Genomic DNA, 19,449 nt, shown 5'->3' on the forward strand with positions numbered 1-19,449 from the left:
GAGGATTTTTGGAATGGGTATGAATGCTGGAGCCTGCATCTTCACTCTACTGAGTGGGAATATTGAGTGGAAGTGATATGGTCAGGCAATTGGTGATCATCAACCTTCTTTCCTCCAGACTGAACAATTCTAACTCTCTCAGCCTCTCCTCATATGAAAGGTGCTCCAAAAGATGTTCCATTTGCCTTTTCAAGGCATAGGAAACTTCTCTCAATTATTGCAGCCTGAGAAAGGTACTGGTTTTGCAATTATATTGGCTTTTCATCATAGCTTATTTGGACAGACAGATAATAGTATGGCCAGCTGCTCGGATAACAACATGCAGAGAACAATCAAGCATTGTCCTCATGCCTTTGATTACCCTCCAGAAAACAGGCCATATTCCCTCTCTGTCTTTTTGGTAGCATGCACTTGTGGCCTGCTATCACTACTCAGTGCAAGGCAGGATGTGGTGCACAAAGGGTTGGAGATGCTTTCAAAAATCTTGCAACTACATGTTGGCTGAACAGATGTCCTAGAATGAAAGCAAGGATGCCAGCACAGGACTGGGCTCCCTCATGGTGGTGATCAATACAGAGGTAAATAAAGTAAGCTGTAGTCCTCACAAGATTCTGAACTCCATCATCTCACAATCACAACAACCAAGCCTGGCCCCAACCTTTTGTTGTGGATTAGGGCCAGCTGAGAACAAAGAATCAGGCATCCATTCAGGCACTGCTCCCTCCACTGTGGGATGAGGAGGAGAAAATCCAACTAGAAGCTAGTGGGTCAAGACAAGGACAAGGAGGTTTCACTCATCAGTTAGGGTCTCCGCAAAACAGACACAGCTTGGGGGAAAAAACAGTTTGTCACTAATCAGATGTAAACAGGACAAAAGAGAAAACAAAAACCAGAGCTTAAATACCTCACTTCCTGTATTGTCATGCCAAGTGACATCCCTCTGTCGTTTTGCATTTCACTTTGTCAGTATTCCCTTCTAGACTGTTTGCCTTTATTTGACTGCTGCAGACAAGTCTTTCCCTTCAAATCATTCTGAATTGAAGACAATTGGAAAGCAGGACTACGCAGGGGATTCAAGTTGATGGAGAAACTGCTATCAACCCCTTAGACTGAGTTAACGAGATCCAACAAGTTTATTTCTGAATGTGAGCACAGTTGCTGTTCTTCGTTGGTGCTTGGAACCCTTCCATGCATTCTCCATCCTGCCTCAGGCGGCTGGTTGCTTCTAAAACCAGGAAGTTGGAGTGTTTTACTGTGTTTCCAACTCTGAAATATAAGCTGCAACTAATTTATTGTGTGGTATAATTTTGCAGAAAAGCTGATAAAGTTTTATCTTCCAGCTTCTGTCTTTCAGCTTCTCAGATCCTGAGTAACTCTGAGGGAAGTTGCATTCTATGTCTTCTCCTGCAAACTTGAGCCCTGCAAGACACCCTGTAACTGCAATGTTTTCCTTAGTTCATATTTCATTGATCTTGTCTGTTTCCATGTCATGCTTGTCTATACTGAAAGGGCCTCTGAAAGTAGATTCGTGGTTCCTCAGTGCCTCTTCTAGGAGTGCACACTTTATAACCAAGTACTACTGTCTTTAGTGGTTCAGGGGCAGGAGTCTGGCAATTCTGCTCTGCCAGATGCCACCCTGTTTTCCCAGCACACTGATCTGACACATATATTTGTGAAGTGAAATAGCCAAGGCTCACTCATGAAGCAGCTGAGAATCTTTGTTTACAGAACTATAGAAAGAGGTACAGGAAGGCTGAGGTCATTAATACATGCTTTCCCCAAGCATGCTGCAGGTGTTTCTGGATCAGGAAAGAGAAATAATTCCTTCCAGTTTGGAAAGAAATAATATTTGCAATTGTTCCAGAGCCTTGCACTGATGAAGTAATCTCTCCTGTTACTGGTCCCAGAATGAGTTTCTGTGCAGACCAGTGCAGAGTTTGCCTACTGTCACCACTTTGAGACCCTTTACCCCAGAGTGGGACAGAGCTGTTAGTCACCTAAATATTGTGAGGTCAGCTGTTGATTTGCTGGGAATTGTAGCTTGGTTTGTGATGCTGAACAGAAAGTAATTCACTGTCTCTCTGCTTTAGACCTTGTGCACACACCAAAATTAATTCACATGAGGGTGCCTGCACACTTGGTCAAATAACATGAATAGCAACTGCTGATAAAATAGGGATGTGGATCTAAACAACTGTATGAATTGAATACCTGAAACTATCTGAGAGGGCATTTGCTCCAAACCCAGTATTGTTAAAGAAGAACATGACCACCATCTTGAGAGTAACAAGGAAATTAACAAAAGGTTTTTGAGACAGAAGAGAGTCAGTCTGAAAACAAAATTTAGGAGAAGCAAGAACATTTTCATCTGAGAGGAGATAAATGGGAAGGCAGTGGCAGTTGAAACCTGGTTTCACCTTTGCCCTGCTGGATGCTGTGGGTAGCATGCATGCCTGGCAGTACGTGATGCAACAGGTAGAGACCCACAGCTTCAGTATGCGTATGTGACACTGTGCCTTCTCACTGACCTGTGGGTTAGCAAACTGTAGGAAGTGGAGTGGATATACGTGAACCTACATCTCTAGCAAGAAGTGCGTGAGAATAGGGGAACCTCTGTTCCCAGAAAAGGGGGTGTGCTCTCGCAGCCTGCTCTTCCTGTGGCAGGGGTGGAAGATGGGAGGTTGTATAAATAACCATGTTACAAATAGATATAAATATGTGTGTATGTGAGAGTTAGAAATTTTGGGGATTAGTTACATAAAGATGTTTAAAAATATGTAGGTGTTTATTAATATTTTTGTCTGGTATTGTGTTACAGTGTTGGATTGCTGATGCTGATCCTGAATGGTTTGTCAGTAAAGAATATTCTTTACATGTAAAGAATAAATCAGCAAACTGCTTAGATCCATCCTGATTAGATTTAAACCACATGAACTGAGCACATTTTCTTTCTGACAGTTTTGCAACCTCTGTGTTCTCCATATTCATCAGCTGAGTCAGCCCCCTGCCTATATGCGCAAGAGCAAGTACATTTTTAAGCAATAGCAAATACAATGCATTCACATTTTTCTGCATCTGTGGTGCAATTCAGTTCTGTTCTCCAGCATAATGGCTGGGAGCTTTTAAAAATGTCCCTTGAAATCTCTCACTGTGCTGTGAGTCCAGAAGCTGGTGCCTTCTAGTAGCTCATGCCTTCTACAATACCAGCAAGCACATCCAACATGAGCTGTTGGATGGTTCAACCCTACCTGCAGCCTGTTGTGCACGAAAAAATATGCTTAGAGGATATTTTTTACACACAATTTAGGCTTGTCTTCATTTGTAACTGGCTTTGTGCCTTGCATTTGATGAGTCTTCAACTGATGTGCTTGTGCTATTGTGTTAGATATCCCATTCCTTCCTCAGTGCATCTATGCATGTCTTTCCACAGGGGGAAACTAGCTGATGAAACATAGAAGAGCAAAGGCCGCCCACCCACTCCATTCAGAGTACAATGAGATCCAGTATATTATTTATCCTTAGGGATATCCTTAAGGACATTTTATCCTGAAGGGTTTTTAATCAAGTCACCTAGAGCAGTGCTAGAAGAACCACCGATGGCTCTGCCTTTTGTAGTCACAGACAAGTAAATCTTCGTGATCTGTAATGCACAGGGAGCTATCCCTTCTGACCTCCAGCTCCATAATTACAGATCCTATGCAATCCCTTCCCTCAGAGATCCATCCTCTTTTCCTGAGCAATTAGTTAAAAACAGCTTTGGCAAGTTCTTTGTTGTGCTCTGGGTTACTGTGACGGATCCACTTGACCCCTTAAACCAAACTAACAGTAGTTTAGTACAAGCTCCAAAGGAGGTAACAGGCCCGAGATGTAGCTGGGCCATGAACTCCTCTAGTTGCAATCTGTTCTCTGAAACCCACAAAGAAGCAGTGACACAGTGAACATCGATGCATATGAGATTGAAACACCAATCATATGATTAACATATGAATAGTGGGTGCCTTTGCCAAGACTCATTTATCACAGAATCATGTCCCTGGCTGGTAGAGACCTCCAAGATCATCCAGTCCAGCACTAGACCTAACACCACAAACTCACCACTAAACCATGTCCCTAAGCACCAGGTCCACATGCCTTTTCAATGCCTCCAGAGATGGTGACTCCACCACCACCCTGGACTAACTATTCCAATGCCTGACCACCCTTTCAGTGAAGAAATGCTTCCTAATATCTAACCTAAACCCTCCCTGTTGCAGCTTGCATCCATTCCCTCTGGTCCTGTCACATGTCACCAGGGAGAAGAGGCTGTCCCCCTCATCACTCCATCCTCCTTTCTGGTAGTTGTAAACACCAAGGGGGTCTCTCCTCAGCCTCCTCTTCTCCGGACTAAACAACCCCAGCTCCCTCAGCTGCTCCTCACAGGGCTTGTGCTCTAGGCCCTTCCCAAGCCTCATTGCCCTTTTCTGGACATGCTCCAGCACTTCTATGTCCTTCTGACAGTGAGGAGCCCAGAACTGAACACAATATTCAAGGCGTGGCCTCACCAGTGCCAAATACAGGGGGCCAATCACTTCCCTATTCCTGCTGGCCACAGTGTTCCTAACACAAGACAGGCTGCCATTGCGCTTCTTAGCCACCTGCACACACTGCTGGCTCATATCTAGTTGACTGTCAATCAACACCCCCAGGTCCTTTTCCAACCTTCAGCTTTTCAACCACACATGACCAAGTGTGCAGATTGCCATGGGGTTGTTATGACCCAAGTGCAGGACCCAGCACTTGGCCTTGTTGAACCCCATACAAGTAACCTTGGCCCACTGATCTAACCTGTCTAGGTCCTGCTGTAGAGCCTTCCTACCCTCCAGCAGATGAACACACCCACCTAGACACCAACCTAGCTTGGTGTCATCTGCAAACTTACTGGGGGTGCACTCAATCCCCTCATCCAGATTGTTAATAAAGATATGAAAGAGAACAGGCCCCAGTACTGAACCCTGGGGAACACCACTTGTGACCAGACGCCAACCAGATTTAGCTCCGTTAACTACCACTCTTTGGGCTCCACCATCTAACCAGGTTTTTATCTAGAGCACAGAGCATTTATGCAAGCCCAGCACCACAAATTTCTGAAGGAGACTGCTATGGGAGACAGTGTCAAAGGCTTTATTAAGGTCCAGATAGACAATGTTCACAGCTCTTCCCTCATCCAGCAGGTGGGTCATGTTGTTGTAGAAGATCAGATTAGTCAGGACCTGCCTTTCATAAAGCCATGCTGACTGGGCCTAATCATCTGGCTGTCTTGTGCCGAGTGATGGCACTCAAGGGATCAAGGAAAACGGAAAGTTGTGGGTACAAGGAGTTGCTTGCATACCTATCCCATGGTGTACAATTTGACTATAAGCCAATCACTTTATTCCATAAATATGACAGCCAAAGTGAGCCTTCTTTGAGCAATCCCTGCTAGGCAGCCTGGCTACCTGGTGGTAATCTCTCCTTAAGCTGAAACACCTCCCTAGGTTGCTACTCAAGGCACAGAGACTTTTTACCAATGGCAGATCTTTGGTAAGTGGCTGATAACACGATGAATTAATACTAATGAAACATTAATAAATCACAGAGTCACAGAACCATAGAATTTTAGGGGTTGGAAGAGACCTCCAAAGATCATTGAGTCCAACCCTCCTGCCAGAGCAGGACCAAAAAGTAGGGCAGATCACTCAGAAAGGCATTCAGACAGGTCTTGAAAGTCTCCAGAGGAGGACACTCCACAACCTCTCTGGGGAGCCCGTTCCAGGGCTCTGTATCTCTCACAGTAAATAAGTTCTTCATCATGTTGACGTGGAACTTCCTGTGCTCAGGTTTGAATCCATTGCCCCTTGTCCTATCACAGGGCACAAGTGAAAAGAGGTTGTCCCTGCCTTCCTGAAGCCCAGACCTCATGTATTTATAGACTTAATTAGCTCTCCCCTCAGTCTTCTCCTCTCTAGACTGAAAAGCCCCAGGTCTCTCAGCCTTTCCTCGTCAGGCAGGTGTTCCAGTCCCTTCATCATCCTTGTAGCCCTCCCTTGGACTCTCACAAGTAGATCCCTGTCCCTCTTGAACTGGGGAGCCCAGAACTGGACACAGTAGTCCAAGTGAGGTCTCACTAGGGACTAGGGCCACCTCACTAGGGTAGGGGGGAGGAGAACCTCCCTTGATCTGCTGGACACACTCCTCCTAATGCACTCCAAGATACCATTGGCCTTCTTGGCCACAAGGGCACGTTGTTGTCCCATGGATAACTTGTTGTTTACCAGGATTCCAAGGTCCTTCTCCACGAAGCTGCTCTCTAGCAGATCACTTCCTAACCTGTACTGGTGCATTTTGTTGTTCCTTCCCAGGTGCAGGACTCTGCTCTTGTTGAACCTCATTAGGTTCCTCTTTGCCCAGCTCTCCAGCCTGTCCAAATCTTGCTGAGCGGCTGCACAGCCTTCAGGTGAATCAGCCAATCCTCCCAGCTTCATGTCATCAACAAACTTGCTGAGAAGACACTCTGTCTCCTCATCCAGGTCATTGATAAAGATGTTGAACAGGACTGGACCCAGCACTGATCCCTGAGGGACTCCACTAGTTACAGGTCTGTGACGTTCAGGATGTGTAGTGCTTGTCTTGAACAATCCAAGAGATTGGTGGGTACTTAGGCACTCAAGATATCTGTTGTTTGTCTTGAGACATCTAAAGAGTTAAGCAGGATTTGTTGATGGACTAAAGAGATGTCTCAGAAACCCACCAAACCATTTTACTCCCCCTGCAATGTGTACCTGAGAACTGGGGAGTTTAGTGTGGGACATGTTGAGATTGGAGACAAAAAAGCTCTACAGCTGGTGCTGGGAGCAGAATACCCAGTGATAACCAAGCCTTGGTATTTCATGAAAACCACAGACTTAGCAAGATAAAGAATGTCAGTCTCAAGCTGCCTCCTAGGACCCAGCCTCCACTGCAATAAACTCATTCTGTGGAGCCAGTTGTCCCAACCTCCTGTTTTGCAGTGGCTGATCGTAGTAATTAGCCAAACAAAGACTATCTGCAGGACATAGCCCCAGCACCATACTCCGCCTCCTATCTTGGAGGAGCATGGAGAAGATAGAAGGATTTTCTCCCCTGTACAGGGAGAAAAGTGGGGGTGCAGTGGGCAAGAACCATATAAAAATCTGGGACACCATAGGTGCAGAGAAGCACTTCTCCACCATGAAGCACTTCCCCACTAACGACATCACTGGACCGTGGTGGTAACTATTCTCTCGCTTGCTGTTCTCTGTATCTCTGCTTTCTCCTTTATTTCCTGTCTTTTCCTCCTTGTCCTGTCCGCTCTAGGAAATTTGTTGTGTTACTCCAATAAAGTTTGTTGTGCATGTGACATCTGACCTTGTTTACATCTTACTTTCACCATTTGGGATCACCTTTAAACCTTTCACAGGTCCTGCAGGACAACAAAGGGTGCAGCTGCCATGCAGCTCATCCTAGAGGAGGGAAGGCAGAGTGCAGCCCCAGCCTCCCACTGTGGTGAGGAGTGTTAGAAAGCAAGGGGGTTCTGCCCCATCTCTCATAAGGCCACACACCAGCCCCAGTGCTTGATATTGTGTTATCTTTGTTTTGTCCTGGCAAGATCATAAAAAATTGCCACGTATCCGAATATTGGATCATGACAAGGTCTCCAGCTGGCCTCTGCACCATTGTCCTAAGAGGGCTGTGGCCTTTCTTGTTGCCTTCCTACATACCCTGACAATGTCCCTATAGTTCTCCCATGTGACAAATCCTTTCTTCCACAAACTGTAAATTTCTTTCTTCCACAAGACTTTCTTCAGAAGATCCTTGCTTATCCATGCAGGTTGTTTGACAACTCTACCCGATTTTGTACTGGAATGAATGCACTATTAAGCTTTTAAATATTAATTATTATGAACTCTGTATAGATAATTCCATTAGACATAAACCATTAACCTAGTCTGAGATTAAGATTGGATCTAGCAGCATCTAAGCTTCATCAGGAGTTTAGAAAGAAAGGGGGTTCACTCTGAACCTCATGACTCAACAGGAGGGTGTCACTTACCCTTCTGTATCTCTGATCTCTGCATGAATCAGTCTACCATGCATCTTGCGCAATTTTCCTATGTATGTTTATTTCATGCAGTAATTAATCAAGTGTACCTTGCCATTGAATGTCATTAAAGCACTGTACCATTTACCATTGAACTTTGCTCACTCACTGTCTTATACAATAAAGTCATAAAATCATTATTCTGCATTGGTGAGGCCACATCTGGAATATTGTGTCCAGTTCTGGGCCCCTCAGTTCAAGAAGGACAGGGAAGTGCTTGAAAGAGTCCAGCGCAGAGCCACAAGGATGATTAAGGGAGTGGAACATCTCCCTTATGAGGAAAGGCTGAGGGAGCTGGGTCTCTTTAGTTTGGAGAAAAGGAGACTGAGGGGTGACCTCATCAATGTTTACAAATATGTAAAGGGTGAGTGTCAAGACGATGGAGTTAAGCTTTTTTCAGTGAAGACCAGTGATAGGACAAGGAGTAATGGATACAAGTTGGAGCATAGGAGGTTTAAGAGGAATATCAGGAAAAATTTTTTTACTGTAAGAGTGACAGAGCACTGGAACAGGCTGCCCAGAGAGGTTGTGGAGTCTCCTTCGCTGGAGACATTCAAAACCCGCCTGGATGCCTTCCTGTGTGATGTACTCTAGGTGACCCTGCTCTGGCAGGGGGGGTTGGACTAGATGATCTTTCGAGGTCCCTTCCAACCCCTAGGATTCTATGATTCTATGATTCTATGATTATAGAATCATAGAATGTGTGGGGTTGGAAGGGACCTGTGAAGGTCATCTAGTCCAACTCCCCGTGCAGTGCATAGAAACGTTTTTAACTAGATCAGGTTGCTCAGAGCCCCATCAAGCCTGACCTGGAAGGTTTCCAGGGATGGAGCCTCCACCACCACTCTGTGCAACCTGTTCCAGTGATTCATCACCCTCATTGTAAATAATTTTGTCCTAATGTCTAATAAGAGTCTACCTGGCTCTAGTTTAAGACTATTGCCCCTTGTTCTATTGCTACATACCCCTGTAAAAAGTCTCTCCCCAGCTTTCATGTCTCCTTCATGTACCTGAAGGCAGCTATAAGGTCTCCCTGGGGCTTTCTCTACAGGCTGAACAATCCCATCTTGCTCAGCCTGTTTTCATAGCAGAGGTGCTCCAGCCCTCAGATAATTTTTGTGGCCCTTCTCTGGACATGCTCCAACAGCTCCATGTCCTTCTTGTGTTGGGGGCTCCACAGCTGGACACAGTACTCCAGGTGGGGTCTTACAAGAGTAGAGTAGAGAGAAAGAATCACCTCCCTTGACCTGCTGGCCACACTTCTCTTGTTGCAGCCCAGGATGCAATCGGCCTTCTGGGCTGCAAGTGCACATTGTTTGCTCATATTTAACTGTTCGCCCACTAGTAGCTGCAAGTCCTTTTCTGCAGGGCCACTCTCTATCACATCATTCCCTAACTTGTATTGATAATGAAGATTGCTCCTACCCAGGTGCAGGACCTTGCACTTAGCCTTGTTGAACCTCATGAGGTTCACAAGGGCCCGCTTCTCCAGCTAGTCAGATCCTTCAGGATAACATCCCATCCCTCTGGCGTGTCAACCGCACCAGTCAGCTTGCTGTCATCTGCAAACTTGCTGAAGGTGCCCTCAAAACCATTGTCTCTGGAGGCATTTAAATGGTATGCGGAGCTGGTGCTTAGGGACATGTTTTAGTGGTGAGCTTGTGGTGTTAGGTCTAAGGTTGGACAAGGTGATCTTGGAGGTCTCTTCCAACCAAAGACATTCTGTAATTCTATATTGTTGATGTTGATATTAAACAACACTGGAACCAGTACGAACCCCTGAGGGACACCACTTGTCACGGCTCTCCATCTGGACATGGAGCCATTGACCACTACTCTCTGGTTGTGACCATCCAGCCAATTCCTTATCCACTGAGCAGTCCACCCATCAAATCCATATCTCTCCAATTTAAAGAGAAGGATGTTGTGGAGGACTGTCAAAGGCATTGCAGAATTCCAGATAGATGACATCCATTGCTCTTCCTTTGTCCACTGATGTATTCACTCCATTGTAGAAAGCCACTAGGTTCGCTAGGCAGGACTTGCCCTTATTAATGCCATGCTGGCTATTTCGAAACACCTCCCTGTCCTCCATCTGCCTTCTCAGAGCTTATAGGAGGATCTGTTCCATGATCTTCCCAGGCACAGAGGTGAGGCTGACAGGTCGGTAGTTCCCAGGGTCCTCCTTTCTACCCTTTTTTAAAATGGGTGTCGTATTTCCCTTCTTCCAGTCACCAGGGACTTCACCTGAGTGCCATGACTTTTCAAATATCATGGAGAGTGGCTTGGCAACTCCACCTGCCTTTTCCCTCAGGACTCTGAGATGCACCTCATCAGGTCCCATGGACTTGTGTATGTTACTAGTTTACCATCCTTGCTCATCGGTGGAAGAGGATGACACTCTTTAACCTTCCTTTTCTGATTTATATACCTGCAGAAGCCTTTTCTTTTATTCTTCGCATTCCTTGCTAAATTCAGCTCCAGCCACGCCTTGGCCTTCCAGACCCCACACCTGCACAACCAGGCAGTGTCCTTGTACTCTTCCCAAGACACCAGTCCCTGCTTGAAATGCTTGTGCAGTTCCTCCTTCCCTTTTAGTTTGGCCAGCAGATCTCGACTCAGCCATGCTTGTCTCTTCCTTTCCTTACTTGATTCTTCCACCTGGGGATAGAGAGCTCCTGTGCTCTATGGAAAGCATTCTTAGAGATCTGCCAGCTCAGTTCTGCTCCCTTGTCCCTGAGGAACTGTTTCCCAGGGGGTCCTACTGACTAACTCCTTTAGGAGCTGGAAGTTTGCTTTCCTATAATTCAGGGTTCTCACTACACTCTTCATCTGACCTGTATCCCTTAGGACTGAACTCCACCAGTGTGTGGTCACTGCAGCCCAGGCTGCCTCCAGTCTTGACATCCCTGATGAGCACACCTGCACTGGTAACCATCAGGTCCACTACTGCATCTGCTTGGGTAGTGCCATCTATTGCCTGGCTTAAGAAGTTATCCCTGAGGCACTCCAGGAGTTTCCTGGATTGCCTGCAGCTCATTGTTACTTGGAACATACTGCTACTTCTCTCTTTTGAATGAGGTGCATTCCATTCATTCACAACAGTTACTGGGCTCAGGCTTCACAGGGGGACTTGACCAGATTGAGTCACTGATATGCTTTCCTGTAATTTTCTGACTCCCTTTTACAGGAATACCAACAGAGTAGGCATTTTCACACATATACTCACTCAGCAGGGAAGGTCAAACACCAAAGAGGTAAGGCCAGTAGTATGTCCTGTGGAGCTGCTTGAATATCTGAAAAAGGAACTTGGTTGAGCTGATACTATGCTACTCTATCTTTTCATTTCCCTTTCTGAGTTTCTGTGTTGCAATGATGATCTTGCAATAAGTCCTAGCAGAAAAATGATGAAAGTTCCCCCATCTCCATCCGCTGCAGAGAGCACCCAGTGTACAGCAAACCAGATTAGAGACTGTGAAGGCTCCTCACCAGTGTGGGAGTAGTCCAAGTGCAGTCTTCTGTGCAGAAGGAAGACTGTAGTTGTGGCCATACTGGTAATGTGGAGTCTTGGTGGAGAAGAGTGATACTGAGGTACAGATAATGAATCACCGAGGGAGAGTCAGTCCTGGAACTTCAGGTAACCACAAAGCCTTCCTTTCCGTCCTCCTGTAGGAGAAGGAGGAAATAGGGGAAAATACAGTACTGGGATAAGCCTAGTGGGAGGTGTCCCTGCCCATGCAGGGGGGTTGGATCTATATGATCTTTAAGGTCCCTTCTAACCCAAACCATTCTTTGATTCTATGATAATGGGCATGGTACAGTGGCTGGTCTCATACCAGAAGAAAAGGCTTGGGACAAGTAACAGGGCAAAGTAACAGGGGAACTGTAGAGTGGCTAGGCTGGGAGAATGACCTTTTACCCAGAACCAGGAGGGATGAAAGTCCAGGCAGACTGAGGTCTGCCATCCCAGTCAGTGTTGTTTTCTGTAAACAATGGGACTGAAAAATGCTATCCTACTGTCATCATGCAGATAGAACTATCTGCATCAAGCTAAGCACAAATCACTGCTCCCTTCTCTGGTATCACTTAAGGAGAACCAAGCAAGCCTCCAAATGCCCCTTCTCCCTGACAAAACAACCTCTTCTGTGTGTCTGGCTCTGCCAACACTGAACAGCACAGTCACTCCTTGGAGTAACTATGGGCCATTGCACGTATATAGGCTTGGGGAGTAGAACCAAAATAAAGGTAGCTGAGAAGCTCTGAAGAGACATGACAAGGAAGGAGGTGTGGAAAGAGTGTTTAATGAAAGACAGGGGTAACAGAGGGCAATAAAGAAGACGTGTTGGAGTAAAGGGAGGTGTGAGAGGACAAAGAAAGAAGGGGTGCATTTTGGGGACAGTACAGGCAGGGCTTGTGATAAAAGGTGGAATAAAAGAGCAGCTTCAGGGCAGCCCCCCCTGTTGCCTTACTGTGTGGGTCTGACCCACTGCTAATGATGGGTAGCAGGATGTGATTACAGCAGGACCTGGTTATGGCACCTGTGGCAGCACCCCAATCCTTGGAACAAGAGTCCTAGCAGGTTGGTGGGATATGGAGTGTCAGGGGTTATCCTGCCCCTGACTCTGGGCTGGGATTCCCACTCTTGCCTTCTGTTTTTCAGCCCTACCAGAAGAAAGAGGCTGCTCCCGGCTGAATCCCTGGGTCTTCTTTGTTTCTGTCCTTGTCATCAAAACTGCCTTTGTAACCATCTGCCTTGGTGGGTTCCGGGTCTCTTAATTCCTCTGGGCTGAAGGGAGCAGTTGGCTGCCTTTTGTCAAGTGGAAAACCAACATCCTAGTCTGTCTGCCAGCAGGCAAATTCCCTTTCCCACCTCTGCCATCTTAGTCAGGGAGTAAGGTCCCTTCCACAGTTCTGTTTTGTTCCCTGGCAGGGCTTTCCAATTGCTCTTCTCACTTTCCCACTGCTCATCTCACTTTCCCACCTGACTGAATAAAGCCAGTCCTGGATGAAACCAGATGGTTTCTCCCCTCCTACCAAGAGGTGAGAAGTCTCTTTAGTGTCAGAGGGCATCTTGAGCAGGTTCCCTGAAGGTTGGCTGTTGGGTGTTGATTCTCCTGACCTGGCCTCTCTCTCAGAACTCCCTGTGACAGTGTTGCACCCAAGGAGCCACTGTGAGACTGCCTATCTGTTAGGAGGGTGAGGGTGAATACATCAAAATGCTCCAGATGCATCCCACCCACACTGGCTGGAACAACTGAAAGATAAATCCTTTGCTTGTACTGTCCTGGAGTGTTATATTACTCTGTGATGACTTTTCTGTGCTTCTTAACTCCATTGGGTGAGGCCTCAACACGCAACAGTGCACCCCTTCTTGATAAGTGTAAAAGTGGTGCTCTACAGATGCAGTGCCCAGAAAGATTAAGGGGGAATGCATATCAATATTACACCTTTATTAAACTTATCCCATGACTTCTCTGACCCTTTCCTGGCTCCATCCTCAAAGGATGTCTAAGCTGGTTTTGTCAGCTGGGAAAATGAGTCTCTCAGCTAGCAGAGGTGGAAGGAGCTAATCCAATTAATTCAAAGGAAGGAGTGAGCAGTAGTGAGAGAAACAGTCTGCTGTTTCTCATCTCCTTGTTCAATACAGATTTCAGAGTTTGTTAATGTAACAATCTCTGCAGGTGCTCTAAGACAGAAGAGGGAGGGCAGGAAAGGATGGCTGTAGCAATGTCCTTCTCTTTCCTCTCTTCCCAGCTGTTTTACTTCATGGAAGCTATGGTCAGTACAAGACTCTGCTCCAGAATGCTACAGAGTGGCATTGTGTCCCCAGTGAATCTGCAGACAAACGTGAGTGACTCTAAGATCTTCATAAGCAACAATAAGAAATGTCACCAAAATTTACTCTGGTGTCAGTCGGTCTTTGAGACCGGGAATGTGATTGTCAACCAGAGCTGGATTGCTTTGAGGAAAGAATATGGAAACAGAGGAAAGAAAATGCTATATTGCATAATTTTACTCAGGGTGCTATGAAAATGTGCTCAGCCATTGGAAGAGGGGGTGTGGTTCCAGGCCTACCTTTGACCACCCTTCCTCCTCTTGCACTCTCACTGCTCCTCGTACAATCCCTCAACTGTTAGTCCAGTTTGCTAATCTAGCTGAAAGTGCCTCATCCTTTCAGGATGGAGGATGGTGTTATGCAGTTTAGAGTAGCTGGAGAGAGTGACAATGGCAAGTACTAGAATTCCTTCAGTGCAAATTCCCAAACTCAGTTCAGAGAGCTGTTCTCACTGTGCACTGTATTCAGAGAGAGTGTTAGTCTTGCAGTTTGCATAGAGGCTAACCCCTATGCATTGAGTGCACCTGAGCTAGCTGTTCAGTCCATGATAAAAAGGTGTCTGCAAGTATAAAATAGTCATTGTCCACCTATTCTTATGGTGGACATCCCTGGAATGCTGTGTTCTACACATGCTTAATTTACTGTTCCCTGTAAAAATACCCCTGTCTAGCTCCACAAGGCACAAGTATGTCCATCAAACAGCAGACAGACTCTCCCAACCAACACTCTGAAGAATCCAGAAGAAATTGTCCAGCATTGCTTAGTCATGTGGGAAAACTTCAATTGTGGAATTAAGAATGGATGGAAAGGTTTGCAGAGTACATGGTGGCTACAGGCCATCCTCCAGCAGTTCAGTGAAAGGTCAGAGACAGAGACCTCCAAGTTCCTTTGACTGCTCAGATTTGATTTTGTGTATTTTCTGATACTCTCCAGTGCCACAGTCTCTCTTTCTACAAAGATACATATTGGTGTACTTTGAATGGATCTATAGTACAAGAGCACAGGTAGTTAACAAAAGTCTGGCTAGCCATTCCATTCACTGGACTCTCCTACCTCCATTTGGTGCCAAGAATGAGACGTGGGATTCTGTGCCATGAAGACATCTCTTGAAGGGAACAGGGTTATCTGGGTCCACCCTGTATTGTGTGATGTCTTGTGTGCTGTGGGTGGGCTGGAGCATTGGTTTGACCAGGGCATTGTCACTGCATGCAGGCCTCTGAAGAGCTCTTGACTGGGAAACCCAAGAATTAAGTCCCTGTGAGGTCTGAGATTCGGTGCATTTATCTAAGGCAGCACATATTAAGGTGCATTTGTTGACTTTATTAGATGAACTTTTCAGCCTGATATATTTTATACAGAGATATGTTAAGAGTATAATAAAATCAGCTATAGATACAGATATATAGCCTCAAAGCATGTAGCCTCATACTTTGAGAGAATATATCTGTGGATTTTTTTAATCCACCGTGTCGCTTTCTGGCTGTAAGGCATTTTTCTAGGAAAACCTAGCTACTGCAAGGAGCTGCCTGTGGTGGTAGCAAGGCTATCATAGTCATCTGCTGTACACATCTGTCAATCTGCATGAGCTGAGAGCTAAACACTTGGACAAAACTTCCCATGCTTCCCAGAGAAGCATGATCCAACTACTTCCCATTTTGCATCCTTAGGAAATTAAAGGCAGAAACTGTATCTCTCACCAAAGAGAGGTTGCATGGACATGACGGAACAGATGGGGAAAGAGCAAGGCACTTCAGGCAGGGGGCCTTGTGACAGGAGCCTGTCAGGCTGTTGACCGCTATACTCGTGAAGCACAGAAGAGAGCATTTACTTCTGTCCAGATTAAAGGCATTGTTCAAAACTGGTCCCTAAGACGTGGGACCCTTCACCAAGTTCACTGAGATGAAAGACAAGCTTGTTCAAAACCAGGAATTTTTTCTCCCACAGAGGAGGGCTGGATGTGCTGCCCAAAGGGTTGGAGACGCTTTCAAGAAAAGTGCTATTATCTGTCGGATGATAAAATGTCCTGGGCTGAGAGTGAGCAGAACTGCACTGGGATGGGCTCCCATCTGGTGGTGATCAACAGCAAAGCAGAGCAGGTAGGTTCAGGGCTGAGAGGGGCACAGCAGCCAGAGACACAGTGCCAGGCCATGGAGGGGACTCAGAGCCCCTCTTTGCTCCTGCAGGGGAGAGGGGCTGTCCTTTCTGTATCCCATCTCCCCTCTGGCACCAACCCCACCCCACAGAGACTCCTGCCACCTCCCTCTGTTCAGTTCTGCACCTCATGGATGTTGTGCTTTTTCCAGGAGTTCCTCTTTAACTGGGCAAAAGAAGTATTTACTAATGCCTATGAAACAAAATACTACATAGGCTTAACAGCGTATGAGAACGGGCAATGGCAGTGGGTGGATCAAACTCCGTATGAAAAGGCAGCTATGTAAGTATACTGGGGAGTGAGAAAGGTCCTGTAATTCACAGCTCTCAGTCCAAGTGACCAATATACTGTGTAAGGCAGGTATCTGTCAGAGAGAGGTCTCTGTCCCTAACTGCAAAAGTCAGAAAACTTAACTTGTTTTGTAGTCAAAATCATGACTAGTCTTTTCCTTGCCAGGGCTCCTGATCTCTGTCACAGTAACCTTATCCCTTGTCTTTCTCAACTGTTTGAGGTGACTTCACTCTCAATATTATGCATGCCAGTGCATTCCCAATAGAGGAACTTTCTTTTACAGGTTCTGGAAACCTGGGGAACCCAATTTACTCTTTGCAGAAAAATGTGCTGCAATTCATGTCAAGGGAAAAAGAGACTCCAACACTTACCGTAACTGGAATAATGTCCTTTGCTTCACAAATTGTTATCGAATTTGTGAACTGGCAGTTAAATTTGTCTGAGGAAGTAGACTCCATTTTGGATGAAGAACCTGAAGAAGTATACTTAAGAAAGGGAGAAAGAACTGATTAAAAGCTTGTCTGAACCCACACAAATACCATATCTTCAATGTAGGATGAACAAGCCTGCCATGGAATCCCAGCTCTGAAGGAACTCAGTTCCCAGCCTGTGTCCCTGCATCTTTTTCCAAGCTGAAGATCACTCCTAGATGAAGTAGTTCAGGCTTATCACAAAGACCTACTGTGCCCCTTTTCTCTCTCCTCCTTCATAGATGGGTGCCCTGATCCTCCAGTACTTACCTTACCTCCTTGTGCAGTTGATAACTCAATGAAATGGAAAAGGCCCTCTCTCTCATGAAGATACTGTTCCTACTAATCACTGGGGCAATATTTGAAAGGAGAACATTCAGTGGAGTGTGCTTGGCCCACCCCTGAAGGGAACTTATCTATTTGTGACTTATCTTTGATGTTTCCTTCTTCCTTCAGCATATCCACTGTTGATAAGTTAAAAAACAAACAGACATATAAATAAATGTTAATTCTGTTCTTTGCCTGAGGCTGTCTTCTGAGTGACAAGTCCCAGCCCCCCACCAACCCAGCCTCCCTGCATAGAGGTTTTAACATTTTTTGTGTGTTTGGCACCTGCAGGTGAGACTATTACTTTGAGTATGCTGGACTGGTCAGGAGCAGGAACAACATACTGTTCATCTGCAGAGCATGTGGGAAATGCTGTGAGCACTTTTGGAGAATCCTGTGTGAGGGAAGAAACAGAGCAAGCTGTATAGTAATCAAGGACAAGAACTGTTTGCTCAGAACATAGCAGAAAGGAGATGGATTTTGGAGATTCTGCTGCGACATGTGGCAGGAGTAAACATGGCAATGAAGGAGAGAGAAAGCAAAAAATATCACAGGAAGGATAAAAATCAGAGGTGTGAGAAAAGGGTAGAAGACCCTATCAGACACATAGAACTCCTGAGCAAGTGCTCTGCTTCCTTCAAATTCCCCAAACCCTTGTCTGCGTATTCCTCGCCTGTCATCAGTGATACCCATACTCCACAAAGAGCTGGGATTTTCCAGTTTGGGAATAAAATTGCACCCCGAAAAATCAGTTCTGGGTGATTTATTTTTTTCTTTTTAATTAATGAAAAATCTGAGCACAAATTTGTGTCATTTCCACCTGAAGCAATGTATTTCCCGGGTTTCTCTTTTAATCATTGAGCCAAAAGCTTGGCTATTGTAAAGCCTCCTATTTTCTAAAGTTGCTGAGATCTTTTCACAATGGAGAAAACTTTGCTGTCCTGTCTAATGTGACAGCAAACAAAAACATTGCAATGGACTTCTCTTTTCAATTTCCCCAAATCCATTTCTGGAAACCGCAGAGGCAGGGTTTTGAAGAAGAAAAAGGGGCAGATTTGACCAACAGGGAGTGACCAATGTTTTACAGGTTTTAACTACAGTTCTGGCTGCTGAGAGATGGTATGGGGCAGGGCAAAGTTCACAGAGGAAGACTGGTTTGCAGGAAAATGCAATGGGCTAGAAAGAGTCTCCATGCCCCAAATTTGAAACATGAAGTGTTTCTCGAGGTGTCCTAACGAAATAGAGTTCTTGGGAGAGGATACTGAGTTTGCCTCTACAATTGCTGAAGGAAATTCCTGCTCCTGTCTCCCTGCAAGCGCACACACACACACAGACAAACATATACATGCATACATGAGTACAAAACTAATTCTTTTACTTTAATTGTACAACACAGCTAATGAAGGAAGACAGAGGAATAGGTCCCTGTCCCTGCTTTGTGCAGCCACTGTTGAAGGACAAGTGTTGAAACTCTGAGCAAGAGCTTGAGCCACATCTCTGAATAAAGCCCTTGACTAGTCCACCCCAATCACAGTACTTAGTGTTTAGACAGGGATTGTCTCTGTACACAGTAGGTGTTTGCACAGATGTAGAACAATGCAAAAAGCCTTCCTTTTAATGTGTTCCTCTTCAATACAGACTTATCTGGAAGAGGTACCTCTCTCCAACGTATGATAAACAGGCATTATGTCTCAAGCGTCTCTTGATTCAGGAAGCAGCAGATAACATAGCAAAAGGCAGAGGTAAATACACAGAGTCAGGTACAGCACTTTCAGAAAGCTTCAGAAGGACAATACCTGAATACGGACCCAGGAAGTTGGTTAGAAAGGACAAAAAGTCTATCAGTTTAGCATAGTTCATTATGTCATCTGCAGTTCTTGTTTTTTAGGTGGACATTCTGGTCACATCCCAACTGCCTGTCAGAACAAGATCTGGATGCTCTTCACTCGTTGACATATCAACGTCTCCTTTGGAAAGGAATTCAGGTCCGAGGAAGGAGCCACAGTTTTCTGGCTTATAAAAGTTTATAAGAAAAGAGGAAAGAGGAGATTATTGAGTATGTGAGACCTGCAATTCCTAGATACATTGATAATGAGAAGTAACAGTCAATCAAAAACTTTATTCTGCAGTTACTTGCTTTGATGGTACATGGGATTTAAAAATTTTTGCTTTTCTCCAACCCATGCCTATAGCTCTTAGAGACCTAGGTAGGTTCCCATAGAATCAATTACTAGATATC

At 45.5% G+C, this 19,449-nt stretch overlaps 1 protein-coding gene across 1 annotated transcript; it reads left to right on the forward strand.

Annotated features, from left to right (window-relative positions):
* Positions 1-11,653: 11,653 nt before the first annotated feature.
* LOC127383790 (C-type lectin domain family 6 member A-like) lies at positions 11,654-17,399 on the forward strand. Its single transcript, XM_051617345.1, has 6 exons — positions 11,654-11,771; positions 12,795-12,890; positions 13,889-13,981; positions 15,915-16,066; positions 16,274-16,404; positions 16,697-17,399. Exons 1-6 carry the CDS (start codon positions 11,735-11,737, stop codon positions 16,854-16,856), a joined length of 669 nt encoding a protein of 222 aa, XP_051473305.1. The 5' UTR covers positions 11,654-11,734; the 3' UTR covers positions 16,857-17,399.
* The last annotated feature ends 2,050 nt before the right edge of the window (positions 17,400-19,449 follow it).

This window comes from Apus apus, chromosome 1 (assembly GCF_020740795.1).
Source record: "Apus apus isolate bApuApu2 chromosome 1, bApuApu2.pri.cur, whole genome shotgun sequence".
In the NCBI taxonomy this organism is placed as follows: Eukaryota; Metazoa; Chordata; class Aves; order Apodiformes; family Apodidae; genus Apus; species Apus apus.

Bases quoted from the DNA above. Each gene is read 5' to 3' on its own strand.
- LOC127383790 (XM_051617345.1), top strand. From the start codon at position 11,735: ATGAATCACCGAGGGAGAGTCAGTCCTGGAACTTCAG. The intron at 12,891-13,888 runs GTGGGTTCCGGG...CTCTCTTCCCAG, and splicing joins CTTTGTAACCATCTGCCTTG to CTGTTTTACTTCATGGAAGC. The intron at 16,067-16,273 runs GTAGGTTCAGGG...TGCTTTTTCCAG, and splicing joins TCAACAGCAAAGCAGAGCAG to GAGTTCCTCTTTAACTGGGC.